Consider the following 23,321-nt stretch of genomic DNA (forward strand, 5'->3'; position numbering starts at 1 on the left):
GTTGTGTAAGGCAATTTATCCAATATCTGATTTGCACTGTCAAGGAATCACCCTACAATCAGACTGAACTGGAGAATACACTTGTCTAAAAAATGCATTTCAAGGTTGAGATTTCTCCACTGGGAGAGATTCTGAAAGAGCAGGCTCGCTTTACAAAACGAGGTTCTTTCATTTACATGACGCTCTTTTCACCTCTCCAAACCCAGCTGCAGGTTGGAGAGTTTTCCTTGCAGGGAGTTACCTGCGTGGCAAGTACAGAAAGGAAGAAACCTGTGAGGCAGAGGTGAGGTGGGGACTTGCAGCCGGAATCTTTAGCTGTAAGTCTGCCCGGTGCTGTTCCCCTTCTAGGTTTCAACTCCGAGAGAGGGGTCCTCATAGTGCTACCCTTGAATGCAAGGATTCCACCCCACCAGGCTGTGGGCTTTCACCGGGAAGACAGACTCCAGGCCAGACCAAGGCCACAGCCTGTGCTCTGCCACACCTTGTTCTCACCACACCCCCCGCCCCGGGAGAGAGGAGTGGTCTTCCCTTGACCTCTGGAAGAGCCACAGTTACTCCCAGAAGAGCCTGCCCAGCTCATTTCGGCCAGGCCCTCCGCACACCGGACTCCTTGGACCTGCCTGTGAGCTCTCCCCCTCCCGGGACCCTGCTATTTTGTGTCAGTAGGGCGAAGGAAGCTCTGTGTTCCCAGAGCCCTTTACCAATCATCGCCCAAGACATTTCGGCTCCGAGTCCCTGCCCAAAGTCCCCACCAGCCGCCCGCGCCCCGGAGCCCGCCCCCGCCGCAGACCTTGAGGTCCTGCTCCAGGCTGCGCAGCAGCTCGCCGTCGATCTCGCCCGTCTGCGCGTAGCGGAGCCGCTTGCGCTCGGCTTTGCGGAGGCGGTACTGCAGGATCCGGCAGTTCTTGTTGGCTCTCTCCAACTCGTGGCGCATTTCCTGCAGTTGACAGGCATCCTCCTCGAAGAAAGTGTCCCTCATCTCGTCCATCTCGGTTCTCAGCTCATCGATCTCGTTCTGAGGTGGTGACAGGCCGCGGGTCAAAATTAGCCTCACCTTCAGCCCCTCCGACATACACCGTGCACACCCCATTCCAAAGCCAAATTCTCTGCTTTATTTCCTGCTCTCCAATAGAATAGTGAAGAAGCCGACTGAAGGAGAGGAAACTGGAAAACGGGTCCACTCTAGGCCTTCTCTCTCTCACTCTAGCTTTCTCCACGAAAAGTGGGACAAACCATGGTAATAAGAGAAACGAAGGCCCAGATTTGGATTTAAATGACAACCTAAGGGTACTGAGATCGGGTTCTGTTTCCAAACCTGACAAGGCCTAGGCCCCCTCCTCCCCCGTTCCTGTTGCCCTCCCTCTTGAAGGCTCCCTAACGGGTCAGCATCCTCTCAGCCCCGCCGGGACACGCCCTAATCCTCAGATGCCCACGCCTCCCCTCCCCCACCCGGCTCCCCCACCCTCCTCACCTTGAGAGTCTCGTTCTCCTCTCGCAGCTTCTCCATCTCCTCCTGCATTTCTTCCTGCTCCTGGAGCTGCTGCGGGTGCGGCTGCGATGAAGGCGGCGCCGCCGCCTGCATGCCCCCGCCGCTGGCGCTGCCCTCCGCGCTCTGCTGGGGGCCCTCGGCCGCCGCCGCCATTGGGGCGGTAGAAGGGACTGCGAGGGGCTCGCAAATGGCAGGGGCACCGGCAACAGGGGAGCCGCGGCTACTGCCACTGCCACCGTTCTTAGTGTGCATCTGAGCCGCGGCTGCCGCCGCGGCCGCCCGCTCCTTCTTGAGATGGAACTGGATGAGCTCAGACTGCAGGCATCCTTCCTTCCAGTAGCCTCCGCCGCCGCTGCCGCCCCCTGCGACGCCGCTTCCGGAGTTTCTGCTGCCGGGGCCCGGGATTTTGCCCACGGGAGAGGAGGATGTCGAAGGGGAGGCCCCCTCCCCGCCGCTGCCGCCCCTCTGCTGAGCGCGGGTGCCTTTCCCTCGCCAGCCCCTGGGCGGCGGCGGCGGCTGCGGAGAGCCCCCCTCCCTTTCCCCGGAGCCGTCTCCGGCTCCTCCTCCTCTCCCGTCCCCTCCTCCCTCTTCTCCGACCGGAGAGGGTTCCCCGTGTTTTGAGGACACAGGATCTAGCTCTCGGGGCTGCTCTTCCGGTGGCCCGGACCTCCTGCTGCCCAATGCCGCCAGGGTCGCGGCGGGGGCCGCTTCAGCACCAGCCGCAGGCTGAACAGCTCCCGGCGCGGCCCCCTTGGGCGCCGGGGGCGCCGCCTTCTCGGCCCCGCCTCCACCTCCGCGGCCGCCCGCCGGAGGCCCCGCGCGGCTCCCGGTCCTGTTACCCTGCTGCTGGGGCTGCTGTTGCTGCTGCCGAGCAGAATTGAATTTAGTGCTAGCCCCCACTGGGGACCGCGTGGTTGCGGTTGTCTGTCGGAGCGAATTGTCCCTTGGTCTGGCGGGTGACTGAGCTCGCGGCTGCTTTCTGCTGCTGCCCTCCGGGTGCAGGCGAGCCTCAGTGGCCGCGGAGGCGGCAGAAGTCGCGGCTGCGGCGGGGGCAGCGCCCCCGGTCGGTGGCTGACTCATGCCTGTCTAGGAAGAACCTACTGGATGCGATTTGGAATCGTCCATCACTAGATCATCCTTTTCCTTCTTCACCGCCACCAACCTTCCTTTTTAAGCTGGGACAGAAACAAAAGAAGGAAAGCACACATGTCGACATTGTAACAGAGTAAAGGGTGATGTTATTATACAAGAGAAGCTCCAGAAAATGACGAGATTTAGAAGAAGCTTAACATAAGCTTTGACTTTCGAAATAGAATACAGAGCGGTCAATTCTCATTTTGCCCACGGTGGCGCTGTCTCCGTCTCGCCCCACCTCAGTAAAATGATGACGAAAGCGAAGGCAGCTAAATAGTACAGTCTCCCAGTAGCAGGGTTTGGAAAGGGTGAAATACAAAGTCAGAAATGTATTGATGGAAATGGAGATAGAAAAGAAACAAGGATAAAGTCAAGAAGAAGCTTCAAAAACAAAAGGTGTTCACATGCTAGAGTCATCAAACTCCTGCTTTCACAACTTTGGCTTTCCTCCCCGTCTATATTTAATGAAGAAGGTTTTACTTAATCAGTATTCTGGAGCGTCAATTAGAGGAAAAGAGTTATGATGTAAGACACCTACAGAAAATTTGATACGTGTAAGTGAACTTTTCTCAAGCAACTTCCAGTCCCTACAGTTGTTTTTAGAGAAATGAACTGAATTTCCTTTATAACAGAACTAAAAGAAAATATAAATAATCCGCCTTAGTTTCAAGAAAATAATGGCATTAAGAATTATTTATGTGGTTCAGTTTTTAGCAACCCCAAATTCTGTTGTTGTTGTTGTTGATTTGATTTGTTTAGCTTTGGGAAATAATTTTTAAAATTCTTTTAGAAAAGTTCAGCTCTACAGATGATCTCAAGTTTCTGGTGATGAATTTCTACACATATCCAATCTCACAGTTCTTGTGAATCATTTTAGTTTTAAATGTAATTGCTAAGTAGAAAATAAATACATTCTGAAGCATCTTTTTAGATGGCACATCATAGGCAAAGATGTACTTTTAAAGTGCCCATTTCCTTTTTTAAAACAAAATTTGACACAGAATGACCCTGTACCCACAAGGCTGGTACCTCTTTCCTCTTGATCCTAAGATCAATTTCTATTTTATATCCAACATAAATCCATCCCCAGATTCTTTAATCTTCAAAATAGCAAGCTACTGCCTCATGGCTTCTTTTCCCTAGTGATCCAGCAGCCAGTCAAGTTATGTACCCTTTCCTTAGAATCAGTTCCCTCTAAAGCACTGAAAAGGCCATGACTAGGCATATAGTTTTGCTTTAAGAAGCAAATTCCTTTTATTAAGAAAGAAGGTTACTTTACTGTCAGTCATTGCATTATACTTGTAGTCTATTTTTAGTATAACTTAGCATGCAGTGATTCCTCATTTTATAAAGAAATATTATTGGAGGAATCCTCCACTTCCTCCCTTTTTGTTTCTGTTATCTCTTTCCAGAAACAGAAGGATTGTAAAGATGAACAAAGAGACCGTTAGGGAGGAAAATGCCCAGCAACTTATTTTCTACATCTTCTCTTGGAGACACACTACTAAATGTCTGGCCTTCCTCATCAGCATGGGTCACACTAATGTGGTCCACACAACTAAAGTTATATTGCCAGTGCAAACTAATTTTTTATTTTTAATTAGACACAACCATACCGGAGCAGAGAAGCCATCAGATAATGCTTAAACTCAGCCCCTAGACACCTTTAACCCCGGAGAAAACTTGTTTTCCAGTAACAGGGCTGCCACAGTCGAAGGTACCTGGCTGCCATCACGTGGTTCTCACAAAATGATAAGACGCTGTGTCTCTTCAAGGCTTCCCCGGGTGGAAATCACCACCGAACCAAACCTTGGCCCAGCTCAAACCAACACTTCCAATCGCAAGTTTTATCTGCCCGCTTACCCACCCCATCTCTCATCCCCATCCCTTTAGAAATCCAGAACTGCTCACTTCTCGGCAGAGGCGATGTTTGGAAGAAGTTGATGCAAAGCAACACCGCTTTCCTTTTGATATTCCGGGGATCTCAGGATTTTTTATTGTGCCTTTCGGAGCGGAGAAAAAGTTCAACTTCGTAGGATTATAGGAGACTTTCTAGCTGTGCAGGACTTTGGGCCGGCTCTCCCCAGTTCCACACCCACTTGATTTCTCCAAACAATGGCGGTAACGTCAAGCCTCAGCTGCCCCCAGAGCGGGTCACTTCCTGGCGGTCCGCTGCTGGGCTGGCGCTGCGTCTCCAGCAGGCTAACGCGGGGGGTACCACGCAGTGCCAGACGCTCCCCAGGAAGTGCGGTGATATTCATGAGCTGACCTCACCGGACTGGGCAGGGGAGAGGGCGGGATTGCAAGGAACGACAGGGTGGGAGTAACCAGAGACCTTACTTTCAAGAGGAAAGACAAGACGGCAGGGACGGGGGTGGGGGCTGCGGGACAGAAGGACAAAAAGGCCAGAGCCACCGCCCGAGATGGAAGGCTGGCAGCAGCGCTCAGAGTCCTTGCTCCACTGTCATCCTGTACTTGGCAGAAGCTTCCAAAACCGCTTGAAATCGGATGCACTGGTTTTCTGCAAAGCTTTGTTCTGGATCTGATCAATCGCCATCAATTATTTACTTGAGCTCTTTTCCAAGGAGGCAGATTCCAACAGCCTTTTGGGCGTGACTGACGCCTCCTGATGCAGCTCCAAGGCGCTGGCAGGCGGCTGCCGGGAGTTCTCTTTGTTCACTCACTTTAATTCTCAGTCGAGCTCTCCACGCGGTGCTGGTCCCCACCCCCAGCCCGGGCGGAGTCATCGGAGGTGGTTTCCATGAATGGATAATGGTTGCCACGGTGGGACCCACAGTCCTACAGACAAAGGTTTCTTGCGAAGTCACCACTGATTTAGTGCAAACGGAATAAATACATCCCTACAGAGATCGTTTTCAGATGGGTTTGCCCTCGGTACAGTTTCCTCTGTCCTTTATTGAGTGCAGGAACTATTGCTGGGATCCACAATCCTTACTGTAGTGCATGTGGGTAACAGGAATCAGGAAGAATGAATAAGATATCAGATTAAAGGCGGGGGAAGGACAATTCAGAATATACGCCTTTACAATTTACACTAATCCATGCAGGTCCATAGCAACAATAGTTTGTACATTTGAGTGGAAATTTCTCTTTTCTAACCGTGTTGCCTGGGGGCAGTGAGCTTGGGAGCCTCCCTGCTACCTCTAAGAATTCCTTTGTGAGCTTGAGGTAGAGAATAAAACTACTTTGGAAAGGGCATCTTTTGAAATTAAATTTCTTTCTCACTACTATGATAATTTTGTAAGTGAAATCAGGTAAATACCTTGAAATAAAAATTGTTGATATACTAACATGAATTTTAGTACAAAAGATTTTGTTTTCCAAGTGGACATTTAGCATTAAAAGTGAAATAAAAACAATTTAAAGTATTTTGCATACTATCCTTAAAGGAAATAAAAATATGTTCAAGCCCTGGCAATTAATATCTCCGTAACAGAAGACAAATGTAGTATCAGAACAAACTCATTCCGGTTCCAAAATAGATATTATAATAATATGAAGAGCTCATTTTGTGTCTGGTACTGTCCAAGGTGCTGGGGAGAAATTGTCTCTATGCTGGGGAGGGTTAAGCATATTGGTGAGAATTGGGATAAATAAGATAATTCATTTTAATTGAAATGCTTTGGGATAGTGGAAAAGTGGCATCTACGACATCTACAATAAAAGGCTCAAATCCTGGGCAGGCCTGTGGCTCAAAGGAATAGGGCGATGGCCCCATACACCAGAGGTGGTGGGTTCAAATCTGGCCCCGGCCAAAAACTGCAAAAAAAAAAAAAAAAAAAAAAAAAAAAAAAAAACCCCAAACAAACAAAAACTCAAACCTTGACAGGCATACCAAAAATAAGAGGAAAAAAAAAGTAAGCGAGAATGTAATAAGTTTGTTTGAATTTATATTAGACGATTTCTCATCATGTACATAAACATGAATTGTAATAGCCCTAAGAAATATCAAGATCTATAGCTCTTATTCAATCATAACTGATAAAATAGATGCCAAGATTTTTAATGTCAATCTTTCCAAATAAAATATTGACATTGTAAATATAGTCTGGAGGTACAAAACATACCATCCCCTTTCTCTAACAACTTGTACTCTGCTCAAGCATTTTATTTTAGTGCTTTCCTAAGGTAATGTTATTTATTTCAATACAATTAGTAACATTAAAGAGTCTAATTAAAATCAAGAATGCATTATTTAGATACATGTTACACAATCTACCTGAATGTTTCATTTTATAATTTTTTTTGGCCGGGGCCGGGTTTGAACCTCTCACCTCCAGTATATGGGGCTGGTGCCCTACTCCTTTGAGCCACAGGCACCACCTTCATTTTATAATTTAATATAACCAACTTCAAGGTTGAAAACTATAATAATATGGGGTAAGCATAAGCAATATTTAAGACACTTCTTAACACATGCAAATATACCACAGAGGCCAGTTAGGGTGGCTCATGCCTGTAATCCTAGTGTTTTGGGAGGTTGAGATAGGAAGATAGCTTGAGATCAGGAACTCCTCAGTTGGGAACATAGGAAGACTCCATCTTTACCAAAAAAAAAAAAAAAAAAATTAAAAATTAGCTGGGCAGGGTGTTGCCTGTCTGCAGTCCTAGCTACCTGGGAGGCTGAGGCAGAAGGATTTTGTGCCAGAAATTCAAGGTTACAGTGAACTATGATCAGGCCACTGCACTTCAGGCCAGATGACAGAGTGAGAGCCTATCTCTAATTAAGTAATTAATATTGCCATAGGAAAAGAAGAACTTTTGAATTGGAAATTTGTCTAGTTTACTTTTTTATTTGTGGGTTAAAATGATATTTTTCCAATTGAGCCTATCCCAAAGGTGATTACTAAAAATTTTTTTCTAGAATTTGGCAAGACTTTGGCATTATTTTTAATGTGTTTCAGAGCAGGGAAGACAACTGACCTTTTAATGACTACTTGTAATAATGCATCATCCACTTCATACCACAGCAAGATGTAGAGCTTAGATCAAGGGAAGAAGGCTAAAGTCTCAACTTTGAAGCCTTTAGGAAATACACAGCTTAAAATGTCTATCCTTTGATTCTCATGACTTTTGCCATACCACAGTATCTTAATCTGTAGATATTTAGTTTCCAGGCCCTTCCACTTTGTGAGTACAAAATACAATGAAGTAAATACTATCTTCCCCATTTAAAAACTGAGTTTCAGAGATGTTAAATGATTTACTCAAGTTTAGTTTCACAGTCACAGCTTCAATTTGGTTCATCTCTTCTATAAAGTCTGCTTGTTATATTGATCTTGGATAGCTCACTTCTTTTTCATACTACAGTTTAAACATCTGTATGTCCACATCTTATTTTATACCTGTAACCCAGTTCAGTCTGTTCACCTATGCATAGAATATCTACATTTGGAGGTCACACTATCTCCCAAACTCTACATGAAATTTTTCTCTTTTTTTCTAACTGGTATCTATTTCTATTCTATTTTTCTTTTATTGAAGAAAAGCAATACATTCTATACCTATTTTTCTTGCAGAAAAACCATCATTTGATACACTTTCCCACTAAATGTTTTGTTTTACCCCCTTTTTTTTGCTTATCCATTTTTTCTTTCTGACTATCTTATACTTTTATTTTTTATTTCCCTCTGCAATCACTACCAAAAATCAGGCACTCATAATTCTATGCTTAGACTGTGGCAATACTTCCTATTTAAATTATAGATTCTTTCTCGCAAATCTACACTGCTTAATGATGACAATTTACACCCTTATTAAACACTTTCCTCATGTCACTTTGCTTGTACTCATGTCCAAATTCTTATAGCATGTCCAGATTCCTCTTTCTAGACGTCAAGGAAATACCCTGTCTCATCCTACATTAAACTACGCCAAACACTTCACACCATGCTCTCTGCCCTAGTTAGATGTAGTATCTCTTTTCCCCATGATCCTGCCGGCCCCCTGACATTCTGCCTCTTGACATTCCCCACACCTGTTGTGTGTCCTTCCTCTTCCGTCTAAAATCTGCCCATATTTTAAGGTTCAAATCTCCCTATTACACGAATTTAGGCAAGTTATTTAAGCTCTATGACCCTCAGTTATTTTCACTTACTCTTTCATTTATTTATTCATACATGTAACATATATTATTGGATTCATGTTATTAATTATAGCTAATTTATGTGATTATTATTATAAAATAGTAAAGGTAATTCTTATCCCAGTAGATAAAACATAGTAATCACAACTACAGGTAAGTGATGATTACTATGTGCCTGGTACTATAAGCTGTCAATCAATATTAGCTAACATTGTTATTATAAATGTTATCATCATATTAACTTAAACAAATTTTATTATTCCTGATTTTATATAAAATTAATGTCACACTGTTAGAAACACTTAGCTAGTCTTGGATTATTTCACGATTGTTCATCTAGGTAGCAAATATCTTAAGATAATATTCCTGTTTTCCTCATTTTCTCCAGCAGAGAACTGGACACATCGAAGTTAGTGAATATCTAAGTTGGTAGAGTCCTAATAGAGAAAGGCTAATACTTTTGGATCCATTTTCTGTTTTTAGAGAGTGATTTAGTTTGGAGATGTGCCATTGTCCTGACCTTTATTGGTGTATTTATGTAGTCACACACCACATTTGTTCCCTGGAATATATTTCAGATAATAATTAGTGAATCATAGACTCCTTGAATTGTAAACACCATGATTCATCTTTTTATCTCTAAGTAGGCCACCCGAACCACATTCTACATTGGGTTTAGCCTAATTTCAGGCATTTTAATAAAGGATATTCTTCTATCTCTCAGAGTAAATGTACACATTTTATAACTTAACATTACAACCCACAGCATACAGTTTCATTTGTATAGTGGATCAAGGCAGCTCTGTCAATGACAGATATTGCTAGTCTACTGTGGGTGCTTTAGTTACTCATGCCTTTGCTGTTGTATAAATTTGCACTTGAGTCTGGCAAAGACAAATTTCTATTGTGTTACATCTGTAAATGCTCATAAATATTCATTTTGTAATTCCATCTGATGTCTAGCCACTGATTTTGGCCAAAATACTGTTGAACGCCTGATTTCAATTCAGCTACAAGTTTAGTATTATCTAACTCTTAGTTAAGATTTTTAACAACTCTGGCACTTATTATACAAATGCCATACACACTTAAGATTACCATTAAATTTTTCTCTAATATCACTAGTTTAATAACTCACAACCATTACATTTTCTATATTAACCATTTAATAACCCTTTATCTCACCTTCTTGTAACTCTCAGCATTCATCAGTAGTTGTTGTACCTTCAAATAAAACTAGTAGTCCAATTTTAATTATGCCAAACCAACAAGGAAGACATTGTAAGTTACTCTATACTTTACTGGAAATTTTTTGTATACATTTTACATTTTTAGTTCATACTTTCCTCCCTGCTGTCTGAAAAAAATATATAAGGGTCCTCTGCATAGATATAATCTAGTAAGGATCCTGTAACTGAGATATTTTAATATTATTATATGCTGAATATTTGTTAAGTAAATTGCAAAGGTAACATTTTAATATCTAATTGATCCAATTATAAAAATAAGCAGCTGTTACCTATATTTTATATCCTAATAGTTTGCTTTTCTTGTTGTTCTAAAATATCAGTGGGATTTCAATTCACTTTATAGTCACTAAAGTTTTGGATATTTTGATATTTCTTATTTTTTATTTATTTGTTTATTTATTTTTTATTGTTGGAGATTCATTGAGGGTACAAGAAACCAGGTTACACTGATGTCATTTGCTAGGTAAAGTCCTTCTTAAAATCGTGTCTTGCCCCCCCAAAGGTATGTAACACACCAAGACCCCACCCTCCTCCTTCCTTCCCTCTCTCTGTTCTTCCTTTCTCTACCCTTCCCTCCTTCTTTCTCCCTCTGGTCTCCCTTTCCCCCAACCCCACCATGTCTTAATTGTCATTAATTGTCCTCATATCAAAATTGAGTAATAGGATTCATGCTTCTCCATTTTTGTGATGCTTTACTAAGAATAATATGTTCCATTTCCATCCAGGTTAATACAAAGGCTGTAAAGTCTACATTTTTTTAATGGCTGAATAGTATTTCATGGTGTACTCATACCACAGCTTGTTAATCCATTCCTGGGTTGGTGGGCATTTAGGCTGTTTCCACATTTTGGTGATTGCAAATCGAGCTGTAACAAACTGTCTAGTGCAAGTGACTTATGATAAAAGGATTTTTTTTTCTTTCTGGGTAGATGCCCAGTAATGGGATTGCAGGATCAATTGGGAGGTCTAGTTGGGTTCTTTGAGGGTTCTCCATACTTCCTTCCAAAAAGGTTGTTTTTGTTTGCAGTCCCACCAACAGTGTAATAGTGTTTCCTTCTCTCCACATCCACGCCAGCATCTGCAGTTTTGAGATTTTGTGATGTGGGCCATTCTTGCTGGAGTTAGATGGTATCTCAGGGTTGTTTTAATTTGCATTTCTTTAATAATTAGGGATGATGGGGATTTTTTCATATGTTTGTTAGCCATTCATCTGCCTTCTTTAGAAAAGGTCTATTCGTGTCTCTTGCCCATTAGTATATGGGATTGTTGGCTTTTTTCATATGGATTAGCTTGTGTTTTTTAATCCAGTCAGCCAATCTATGCCTCTTCAGTGAGGAATTCAGGCCAGTAACATTTATTAAGATAATTGATAAGTGTGGTAGTGTTCTATTCATCTTATTTTGTGAGAGTCCATTGCTTAGTTTTATCTTTTGCATCAATGTGGAAGTTAGGTTCTGTTCTTTAATTTCTGAGTTCTTACTTTGCTGTTGATCCATTGTGATGGTCAGTGTGTAGATCAGGTTGAAGTATTTCCTATAGAGCTGGTCTTATTTTAGTGAATTTCCACAATGTTTATATATCACTAAATGATTTGATTTCTCCATCAATTTTAAAGATTAGCTTAGCAGGATATAGAATTCTGGGATGGAAATTGTTCTGTTTAAGTAGATTAAAGGTAGATGACCATTGTCTTCTTGCTTGAAAAGTTTCATTAGAGAAGTCTACAGTCACTCTGATGGATTTGCCTCTGTAGGTCAACTGGCTCTTACTCCTGGCAGCTTGAAGAATCTCTTCTTTTGTCTTGACTTCGGACAGGTACATCACGATGTGGCTTGGATAAGCTCAGTTAGGGTTGAGGTGACCTGGGGTCCGATGTCCTTCTGAAAGGAGTATGTCAGAATCTTTGGTGATATTTGGGAAATTTTCATTTATAATCTCTAGTATGGCTTCCATTACCCTGGGGCATTCTTCTTCCCCTTCTGAAATACCTATAACTCATATGTTTGAACACTTCATAAAGTCTCATAATTCTGTCAGTGAACGTTCTACTTTCTCTTTCTTCTTTTCTGCCTCTTTAACTATCTGAGTTATCTCAAGAGCTTTGTCCTCTACCTCTGACATTCTTTCTTCTGCATGGTCTAATCTGTTGTTGATACTTTCTATTGCATCTTTAAGTTCCCTAATTGACTGCTTCAGTTCCTTCAGCTCTGCTGTATCCTTTCTATGTTCTTCATATTGTTTATCTCTTATTTGATTGTTTTTGGATTTCCCTTTGGTTATTTTCCACTTTATCAGCAGTTTCCTTCATTGTTTCCATTATTTCCTTCATTGTTTTCATCATCTGTATTCTAAATTCCCTTTCTGTCATTTCCAACATTTCTTTATAGGTGGAATCCTCTGCAGTAGCTACCTCACGATCCCTTGGGGGAGGGGGGGTTGCTCTGGACTGGTTTTTCATTTTGCCAGGATTTTTCTGCTGATTCTTCCTCATAAGTGTTTTCTTTTATCTGTTTCCTTGCCCTAATTTTACTTTAACTTCCTCTTGCTCTTTAAGTTACTGTGCCTCTGGATTGGGGTTTTGACGAGTCCTTTTGGTACAGGACCAGAAGGATGAGAAGATTGAAGAGCAAGAAGGGACAAAAGAAAGAAAAAGAAAAGAAAAAAAAAAGGAGAGGGGGTGGGTAAAGGGAATATTGACAAAAAAGAAGAGAGGCACAGAAAGAGGGAGACAGGAGCAATATAAGTGGACAGTAGAGTACTTTGACCCAACCTTAAAAATCCCCAACCTCTGGAGGTGTCAGGTTAGGTGGTTCCCTTCAGATCAGCAGCTCTTTGCTAGCCTGTTCAGACACAGTATCCTACCTCTGCCAAGTAGAGAGGAAAGACAAAAATGCTATAAATCAAACCCAAACAAGCAAACAGAAAACTTTATAGGATAAAATTGGGGGAAAAAAACAAATCACAGGGGTAGAAACACTAGCAAACATGAAGTTCTAATTGTTAAAAAAGGCAACAATGGAAAATTATATTTAAACTAGAAAAATGAAGAAATAAAAAAAGAAAAAACATATATAGGGAAAATGTTAAAAAAATTTTAAAAAGCAGTATATATATCTTGCTGAATATTGTCTGGGCAACAGGAGATCTTCTGGGGTATGAGATGTTAACTACACTGATGATATGGCTGTATGGGATAGAGACTAGAGGTTTCTGCTGACTTCTCAAACCCCACAGGGTGGAAAGCCTAAATCTCTCCTCAGCCTGCTTAAAAGGCACTTTAAACTGCTAACCTTGGCTAAGCAGAAGCTTTCTCAGGAAAGCACTTGTTGCTGGGATCACTCTTAAAGTGACTATTCACTTACTCAGTGTGCCAAAACTGGGTAAGGGCCAAGGCTGTAAGGCATCACAGTCCCTACCGTTAGTCTGCTCAGTCACTAGATTACTCACTACCACCCCATCCTTGCTCTGCAACCCTGAGGGCAGAGCTAGCCAGGGCTATTCTCCCACAGTGGCTCCACGTGGCTAACAACTGAACACTATTAGCTCCGTCTGGCTCAGCTGCTGAGTCTGGGGCCATAGACAACACTCAAAGTCCTCCGCACTCTTCCCCAAGTTCTCCCAAGGTAGTTCAATTGAGTGCCAAGTCCAAAAAGGCCAAACAGCTCATAGGTCAAGCCTTTCCAGTTTGCAATCTCACTGCTGTTGTACTTACAGCTGCTGGTGGGATTAGACAGAATGAACACACACAAACACTTGTCAGTTCTCCACTGCCTTTGTCCTTCTCATGGGGTCCAGAAGTCTCTTGCTGACTCTCTGTGTCCCAAAAGGGATGTTTCTGGGCAGATACCACCATCTAGAGATGCCTGAAGTCTTCTTTCCCCAGACTCACCATGCCCAGTTGTAAGGAAGCTATTACTCGGCTGTCCCTGATATTTTGATATTTCATGCAAATCTAAGTGCATTCTTACCTGTTAGGATGCTAGATAACTTTAATTTGATTCATTCTACACCCAGTGATATTCATTATATGTGAGTCTTCAAAAGAAGTAGGTAAGAGGGGTGGAGGCAAGATGGCCAACAGGAGCCAGCTTTCCACAGAAGCTCCCATACAGAAGGAGAGTTAAGGGACAAAAGTATAGCAAGTAAGCCAATGGTCTGGAGCTGAGCCAAGGGAGAAGGATGAAGACTGAACATCAACCCTGCTGAGGCAAACTGCAACCCCAAGGAAACAAACAACAGGTACAAAATCCATCTTCAAGCTGATGGGAGAACAGCTCCTCCCTCCTGAGAACAGCTCACAGTATACTCTATACAAACAAGCAGCAGAGTTCAATCCCCTCCTATTTTATCCCAGGGGAGGGACGCTCCAAAAACTGGAATTCCTTCCCTAGAGAGGACTTATAAATGTGCCATGACACTCTCTTGCCAGGCATAAAACTGTATAAAACTATATAAATTCTGTACCTGCAATTCTGAACTCTTAGCACTTCCCTCCAGTCTAACCCCAAGGTCTGGAGGCCTGTCACCCTTGGAGTCCGGATTCTTGGGGATTTTCTTGAGAGATGTGAACAGGACTTGAGCTGGACTTTTGAAAAACTTGATACTCAAAATTCTACCAGGCTTATCAATATTTACAATTAATGTGAATGGCTTAAATGGCCCTCTAAAGAGGCACAGATTGGCTGACTGGATACAAAAACTCAGGCCAGGTATCTGTTGCTTACAAGAATCTCATCTTACCTTAAAAGATAAATATAGTCCCAGGGTGAAGGGATGTACTTCCGGCAAATGGAAATCAGAAAAAGCGGGTGTTGCAATTTTATTAGCAGATACAGTAGGCTTTTAACCAACGAAAGTAAGGAATGATAAGGATGGTCACTTCATATTTGTTAAGGGTAACATTCAACATGATAAGATTTCAATTATTAATATTTATGCACCCAACCAGAATGTGCCTCAATTTCTAAAAGAGACTTTAACAGACATGAGCAACTTGATTTTCTCCAGCACCATAATAGTAGAGATTTTAACACTCCTTTGACAGTGTTGGATAGATTCTCCAATAAGAAGCTAAGCAAAGAAATTTTAGACTTAAACTTAACCATTCAACAATTGGATTTAATAGACATCTACAGAACATTTCATCATAACAAAACTGAACACATTCTTCTCATCAGCATGGAACATCTTTCAAAATTGATTGCATCTTAGGTCAAAAGTCTAACCTCAGCAAAATTTTAAAAAAATAGAAATTATTCCTTGCATCTTCTCAGACCATCATGGAATAAAATTTGAACTCAGTAACAATAGAAGTCTTCATACTCATACAAAGCCATGAAAACTAAATAACCTTATGCTGAATGATAGCTGGTTCATAGATGAGATTAAGAAGGAAATTACCAAATTTTTGGAACAAAACAACAATGAAGACATGAATTATCAGAACCTCTGGGATACTGCAAAGGCAGTTCTAAGAGAAAAATTTATAGCACTGCAAGCCTTCTTCAAGAGAATGGAAGGAGAAGTTAACAACTTAATGTGACATCTGAAGCAACTGGAAAAGGAAGAACATTCCAATGCCAAACCCAGCAGAAGAAAAGAAATAACCAAAATTAGACAGAATTAAATGAAATTGAAAACAAAAGGATTATACAACAGATCAATAAATCAAAAAGTTGGTTTTTTAAAAAGGCCAATAAAATAGATAAACCTTTGGCTAACCTAACCAGGAAAAAAAAAAGAATAAAATCTCTAATTCATCAATCAGAAATGGTAAAGGCGAAATAACAACAGACTCCTCAGAAATTTAAAAAATCCTTAATGAAGAATACAAGAAACTCTATTCTCAGAAATACTGAAGTCTGAAGGAAATAGACCGATACTTGGAAGCATACCACCTTCCTAGACTTAGCCAGAATGAAGTGGAAATGTTGAACAGGCCTATTTCAAGTTCTGAAATAGCATCAATTATACAAAATCTCCCTAACAAGAAAAGTCTGGGACCAGATGGCTTCATGTCAGAATTCTACCAAACCTTTAAAGAGAAACTAGTACTTACATTTCTCAATCTTTTCCAAAATATAGAAAAAAAGAAATACTACCCAACATATTCTATGAAGCAAACATCACCTTGATCCCTAAACCAGGAAATGACCCAACAAGAAAAGAAAATTATAGACCAATATCACTAATGAATATTGATGCAAAAATATTCACTAAGATCCCAGAAAACAGAATCCAGCAACACATCAAACAAATTATACGCCATGACCAAGTGGGTTTTATCCCAGGGCCTCAAGGATGGTTCAATATATGTAAATCTATAAATATAATTCATCACATACACAAATTAAAAAACAAAGACCATATGATTCTCTCAATTGATGCAGAAAAAGCTTTTGATAATATCCAGCATCCTTTCATGATCAGAAAACTCAAGAAAATTGATATAGAAGGGACATTTCTCAAACTGATAGAGGCCATCTACAGAAAACCCATAGCCAATATCATACTGAATGGAGTTAAATTAAAATCATTTCCACTCAGATCAGGAACCAGGCAAGGTTGCCCATTGTCTCCGCTGCTTTTTAACATTGTAATGGAAGTCTTAGCCATCACAATTAGGAAAGAAAAGGTGATCAAGGGTATCCACATAAGGTCAGAAGAGATCAAAATTTCATTCTTTGCAGATGTATGATTGTATTGGGATTCTACTCTTAGAAGTGATGAAGGAATACAGCTGTGTCTCAGGTTACAATATCAACACTCATAAATCTGTAGCCTTTATATATACCAACAATAGTCAAGCTGAAAATACAGTCAAGGACTCTATTCCTTTTACAGTAGTCCCAAAGCAGATGAAATATTTGGGAGTTACCTAGCAAAGGACATGAAAGATCTCTATAAAGAGAGCTGTGAAACTCTACACAAAGAAATAGCTGAAGATGTTACCAAATGGAAAAACATACCATGCTCATGGCTGGAAAGAATCAACATTGTTAAAATGTCCATATTACCCAAAGCAATGTACAATTTTAATGCAATCCCATTAAAATTTCACAGTCATACTTTAAAGATTTCAAAAAAATAATACTTAGTTTTATATGGAATCAGAAAAAAGCTCAAATAGCCAAGATATTACTCAGAAATAAAAGCAAAGTAGGAGGAATCATGCTACCAGACCTCAGATTATACTATAAGTCAACAGCGATCAAAACTGCATGGTACTGGCACAAAAACAGAGGTAGATATATGGAGCAGAATAGAGAACTAAGAGATGAACCCAGCTACTTACCGTTATTTGATCTTCAATAAGCCAGTTAAAAACTTCAGTGGGGAAAAGATTCTCTATTTAACAAATGGTGCTGGATGAACTGGCTGGTGACCTGTAGAAGACTGAAACTGGACCCACATCTTTCACCATCAACTAAGATAGACTCTCATTGGATTAAAGATTTAAACTTAAGACATGAAACTATAAAAATAGTAGAAGAAAGTGCAGGAAAAATACTTGAAAAAATTGGTCTGGCCGAATATTTTATGAAGAAGACCTCCCAGACAATTGAAGTAACACCAATAATACTTTACTGGGACCTGATAAAACTAAAAAGCTTCTACACAACCAAGAATACAGTAAGTAAAGCCAGCAGACAGCCCTCAGAATTGGAGAAGATATTTGCAGGTTATATCTCTGGCAAGGTTTAATAACCAGAATCCACAGAGAACTCAAACGTATTAGCAAGAAAAGAACAAGTGATCCCATCTCAGAGTGGGCAAGGGACTTGAAGAGAAACTTCTCTGAAGAAGACAGGCACATGGCCTACAGATATAAGAAAAAATGCTCATCATCCTTAGTCATCAGAGAATGCAAATCAAAACCACTTTGAGATATCATCTAACCCCTGTAAGATTAGCCCATATCACAAAATCCCCAAACCAGACATGTTGGTGTGGATGTGGAGAAAGGGAAACACTTCTGTACTGCTGGTGGGAATGCAAACTACTATGTTCCTTTAGGAAAGATGTTTGGAGATCACTTAGGGACCTAAAAAGAGACTTGCCATTTGATCCTTCAATTCATCTACTAGGTATATATCAAAAGACCAAAAATCATTTTATAACAAAGATATTTGCACCAGAATGTTTATTGCAGCCCATTTCATAATTGCTAAGTCATGAAAGAAACCCAAGTGCCCATCGACCCATGAATGGATCAATAAATTGTGGTATATGTACACCATGGAATATTATGCAGCCTTTAAAAAGATGGAAACTTTACCTCTTCCATGATTACATGGATGGAGATGGAACATATTCTTCTTAGCAAAGTATCTCAAGAATGGAAGGAGAAGTATCCAATGTATTCAGCCCTACTATGAAACCAACTTATAGCTTTCATATGAAAGCTATAACACATTTATAGCCCAAAAAGAAGGGGAAAGAGGATGGGGGAGAGGAGGGAGCATGGGTGAAGGGAGGGTAATTGGTGGGAACACAACTATGGTGCATTTTACAAGGGTACATGTTAAATTTACTAAATGTAGAGTATAAATGTTTTAACACAATAACTAAGAAAATGCGGCAAAGGTGATGTTAACCAGTTTGATGAAAATATTTCAAATGGTATACGAAACCAGCACGTTGTACCCCATAATTGCATTTATGTACACAGCTATGATTTAATTAAAAAATGGAAAATTATTTCTGTGGATCATTTATGTATTTTATTTACATAAGTGATGACAACATATCTTATTGTGAAACACTTTTAAAATGTAAAAATATATAGACTAAACACTGAAAATCTACTTTCACACCTTTCTGTTGTTCCATTGTCCAAGACAAAAGTGATCATAGTAGAAAGTGTACTATATCTATTTGCTGGACTTTCTTTCAAATTTGTATGATATTATATGTAAGTAGGTTTTAGAAAATGTGAGCATACTATGCATGTAGTCCTGCAACATGCTGTGTTTTAACTTAACAGTATGAGCTGAATGTCTTTCACTATGTGTCACACAGATTTGCCTTATTCTAATTGCTACTTAGTACACCATACTATGAATACTCCAGTCTATTTAAGACAAGTGTATTGTTTATAACATTTGTTATTATTATAACTAATAATTTTAAAAACCCACACTGAACGTATGTTCTTGCACACCTCTAGTTTTGTGTAGAATAGATATTCAGAAGGGAGTTACTGACTAAAGTATATGGTCCTTTAATTTTTTAAAGATTTGCCCTTTTAAACTTTAGACTGTCATTCTTGATGCATTTGTCTATTAACAGTGCGTGACAGCACTTGATTTTCCCCTTTTTGTCAGAACTAAACATCTTTCATTTCCAGTATATTAAAAGTTATATATAATTTTTATTTGATATACATTTTCCTATTTATTAGTAATAGTAAACATATTTTTATGTATCGTTTTTATTTAAATTATCCTTTATCGTCTCTATTTTTCTTTTAGATTCAGTTTTCCTTATACATTTCAACTTTTTTCACATTCTGAATAATACACTTTTCTGTATTCTATTTATAAGTATTTTCTCCAAACTATCTTTGTTTTTGCCTTTATGGTGTGTTGGACAAAAATTTAAATTTGTATGCCAACACATTTTCCCATCATATTTGTCATTTGTCATAGTTAGCTATATTTCTACATTAAAAAGTTCTTTGCAATAAAAAACTGATAAAGTAATCTTATAAATAAGTAGATGCTGTTATTATCTCAATTTTACACATATCAAAATTTAGGGTGAGGTAAAGTTAATTTTTCCCATGTGACACAGCTCATTAGTGTTGGAATCAAATTTGAATGCAGGCATTCTGGCTCCAGAATACATGCTTTTAACTATATTCTAATTCTTATTCTAAATCCTAATATTAATATGGTGCTTTTCTATAGTATCTATTCTGCTCACTGATCTATTTTTATGCTAATGTACGCTATTTTAATTGCCATGAATTCATACACCATGTTGATATTTGGTAGGGCACATCCCCTGTTATTTATTTTAATATTTTATGTCCTTTATTTTCATTTTTTCTGTTTTAGGTGAACTTTAGAATTAGTTTGTCAAATTTCAGGAAAATCCTATTGTGATTATCCCATGTTATACATTTATTGAGGAAAATTAATGTCTTTATAATATTAGAGTATTTTTTCATAGGAATATAATATACTCATTGATTTTGATCTTTTAAAATGGTGTTTGAGACCATCAGTTTTATTTCCATGTATTCCAAAATGTTTGGGTAATAAACAGCACAATTTTCAGCTTTATTTATTAATTATTTACTTCTATGTATGGAAACTATAACTAGTTGATTTTTGTCTCTACCATGTAGCTGAATGGTCTTGTAAATTATAATTCTAATGGCTTTTTCATTTTTAATTTAAATTTCTTTTAGAAATTAAGGACATTAAGTCTTTTAGATTTCTTTTAGAAATGAAGAATATAAAATTGTCACAGCAACGAGTAAACAAAGGAAAAAGGGCAAAGAGAAGTATCCTGCTTGTGGGATCTACCCATTATAGTAACTACATTTTATGTATTTTGAGCTACTTGGTGTGTGTGATTGAGCTAGTGAGCTAGTCATTCCTTTACTTGAATGACTTTTCTTTTTGTTCTACCTTTTTTGACCTCTTCTTTCACTTTTGCATAAGAAGAGTAATAAAAATGACACACAATTTACATCATTATGATAATGTCAAATATTGCTTAAGTAACTAAAGAGTGGCTGACTCAAAGTGGAAACATAAACATTGTACCGTGGTTTCTTTCATAAGTATGTCAATTTCAGCATCTTTAAAGGCCAAATCTTTGTATTATGAATGTTACTGATGGCCTCAGACATGTAAGTATTATTTTGTTTGAAATGTGGCTCAGCGTCTGTAGTGCAGTGGTTATGGCACCAGCCACATACACCAAAAGTGGCGGGTTCGAACCCACCCCAGCCCAGCTAAACAGCAATGATAACTGCAACAAAAAATAGCCAAGTGTTGTGGCAAGTGTCTGTAATCCCAGCTATTTGGGAGGCTGAGGCAAGAGAATTGCTTTAGCCCAAGAGTTTGAGGTTGCTGTGAGCTGTGATGCCACAGTGCTCTACTGAGGGTAATATAGTGAGACTGTCTAAAAAAAAAAAGAAATGCACACACACACACCTCTAAAATTAAAATCAGTAAAAGAACAAACTGCTATTAACCATTTTAAATGAAATGTCCCATTTTAACCAAGAGCATCTTGCCAGGAGAGGAACTAGCATGATAGCAGGTGAATGTGCTTGCTCAGGTAGGATTACATAGTGGTAAATAAAAACACATACGCTACTTTAATAGAGTGCTATAAGATTATATCCATTCCATACCGTGTTATTTTCTTAAATCTTCATCACAACCTGGTGATATGTGATATGGGCAGGGTTTGATATTTCTATTTTATAGAAAATGAGAAAGCAAAGTACTAAAGGCTACCCAAGGATCTAAGTTTAGTAAGCCACAGAGTTAGAACAAAATGTAGATCACCTCCCTGCACATCAAGGGTAGTTTTCACTCCCACTGAAGAGTCTTCACTGGTGGTTTAAATCAGAAATATTTTAGAAGAAAAACAAATTTACATGCAGTGCTTCACAAAAGGAATCTTTACATCACTTCACACATCGCATGATTGACTGAAATTATACAAAATATGTGGGCATAGCACCATTACCTGGCATAAAGTCTAACACATACAATTCTGGAACAAAATACTTGACTGATCTCTTGACCATTTAGTGGATTCCTATCTTGGACTGCAGAAAGTATATATATTTCAAAGGAAGGAAATCTTCTGGGCTTTTGGGAAGACTCCCTCCCACTTTCCCACACCCCCCCCCGCCATTTTTAAAAACACTTTTAAGTCATGTGAAATATTTTACAATATTCTAGTATATTTTATAATTTTTTACAATATTTTAGCTTCTATAAAGATCAAAGGAAATTAAATGAGATGAAGATCCTGCTCTCAAATTTATATTCTAGAGCGTAAGTAATGTGTATGTATAAGGAAACTAAACATAAAAGCCAACCAAACTGGGGCTCATTTTATGTAGGTGTGGGGACATTTTCTTTTTGGGTTGGGAAGGCATCATAGATTAGTAAAACTGAAGTTAGTCTTGAGCAAGTCTATTTAATTTTTCTGTCTGACAGAGATTTCTTTCCATATTCTGGTGCTTCATTTTTTCATTTAATACATTTTAAGAAATTCTTTTAACGCCAATTGTGGAGTATAAATACCACTCACTGAACCTTCAGCAAAAGTCACAAGCTTCTTGAAAGTCATCATGTCAACAAAATTGGCCTGGGAAAGTATCTTATGAGGAAGGCCTCCTTGGCAACTGTGGCAACACCAAAAATAAATAAATGGGACCTGATCAAGCTAAAACGCTTCTGCACAGCTAAGGGTACAACAACTAAAGCAAACAGACAGCCTTTAGAATAGGAGAAGTTATTTGCATCTATGTATCTGAAAAAGGGCTGATAACTAGAATCTATAGATAAATTAATCAATAAAGAAAGCATAAACAACCCCATTTATAAGTGGGCAAGAGACTTGAATAGAAACTTCTCTGAAGATGACAGATGAATGGTTAGCAAACACATGAAAAAATGCTCATCATCCTTAGCATCAGAGAAATGCAAATCAAAACCACCCTGAGATATCACCTACCCCCAGTGAGAACAGTTCTCATCACAAAATCCTGAAACTGCAGATGCTGGCATGGATGTGGAGAGAAGGGAACACTTTTGTACCACTGGTGGGATTGCAAACTAAAACAACCTCTCGGTCAAGGAGTACGGAGAATTCTCAAGGAACCAAAAGTGGACTTTCCATTTGATCCCACAGTCCCATTACGAGGTCCCTCCCCAGGTGAAAAAAGATCATTTTACCACAAGGACATTTGCACAAGAATGTTTATTGCAGTTCAACTCACAATTGTCAAGGTGTGGAAACAACCTGAGTGTCCATCAACCTATGAATGGATTAACAAACTGTGGTGTATGTGTGCCATGGAGTACAATTCAGTCATAAGAAAAGATGGAGACTTTACATCGTTTGTGTTTACCTGCATAGAATTGAAACACATTCTTCTTAGTAAAGTATCACAAGAATGGAAAAGCAAGTGTCCAATGTACTCAATACTAATGTGAAACCAATATATAAATAATCGCAAGCTCACATGAAGGAAAACTACAAGTATATTCTAGGGAGGGAGAGGGGAGAGGAGAGACAGAGAGGGAAGAAGGGAAGGAGGGGGATTGGTTTGGCAGGTTCTCACCTAATGTGCACAAAGTGA

At 39.6% G+C, this 23,321-nt stretch overlaps 1 protein-coding gene across 1 annotated transcript in view; it reads right to left on the reverse strand.

The window, feature by feature from the left end:
* The window catches only part of SOGA3 (SOGA family member 3), a 45,029-nt gene extending 40,072 nt beyond the window's left edge, over positions 1-4,957 (reverse strand). The window contains exons 1-3 of the mRNA XM_012805143.2: positions 4,535-4,957; positions 1,472-2,664; positions 791-1,015 (exon numbers count right to left, since the gene is read on the reverse strand). Coding sequence (XP_012660597.1) covers positions 791-1,015; positions 1,472-2,569 — 1,323 coding nt within the window. The 5' untranslated portion in view covers positions 2,570-2,664; positions 4,535-4,957. The remainder of the gene's footprint in view (positions 1-790; positions 1,016-1,471; positions 2,665-4,534) is intronic.
* Positions 4,958-23,321: the final 18,364 nt, after the last annotated feature.

Source organism: Otolemur garnettii, unplaced genomic scaffold, assembly GCF_000181295.1.
Source record: "Otolemur garnettii isolate 467f Iridium unplaced genomic scaffold, OtoGar3 scaffold00002, whole genome shotgun sequence".
In the NCBI taxonomy this organism is placed as follows: Eukaryota; Metazoa; Chordata; class Mammalia; order Primates; family Galagidae; genus Otolemur; species Otolemur garnettii.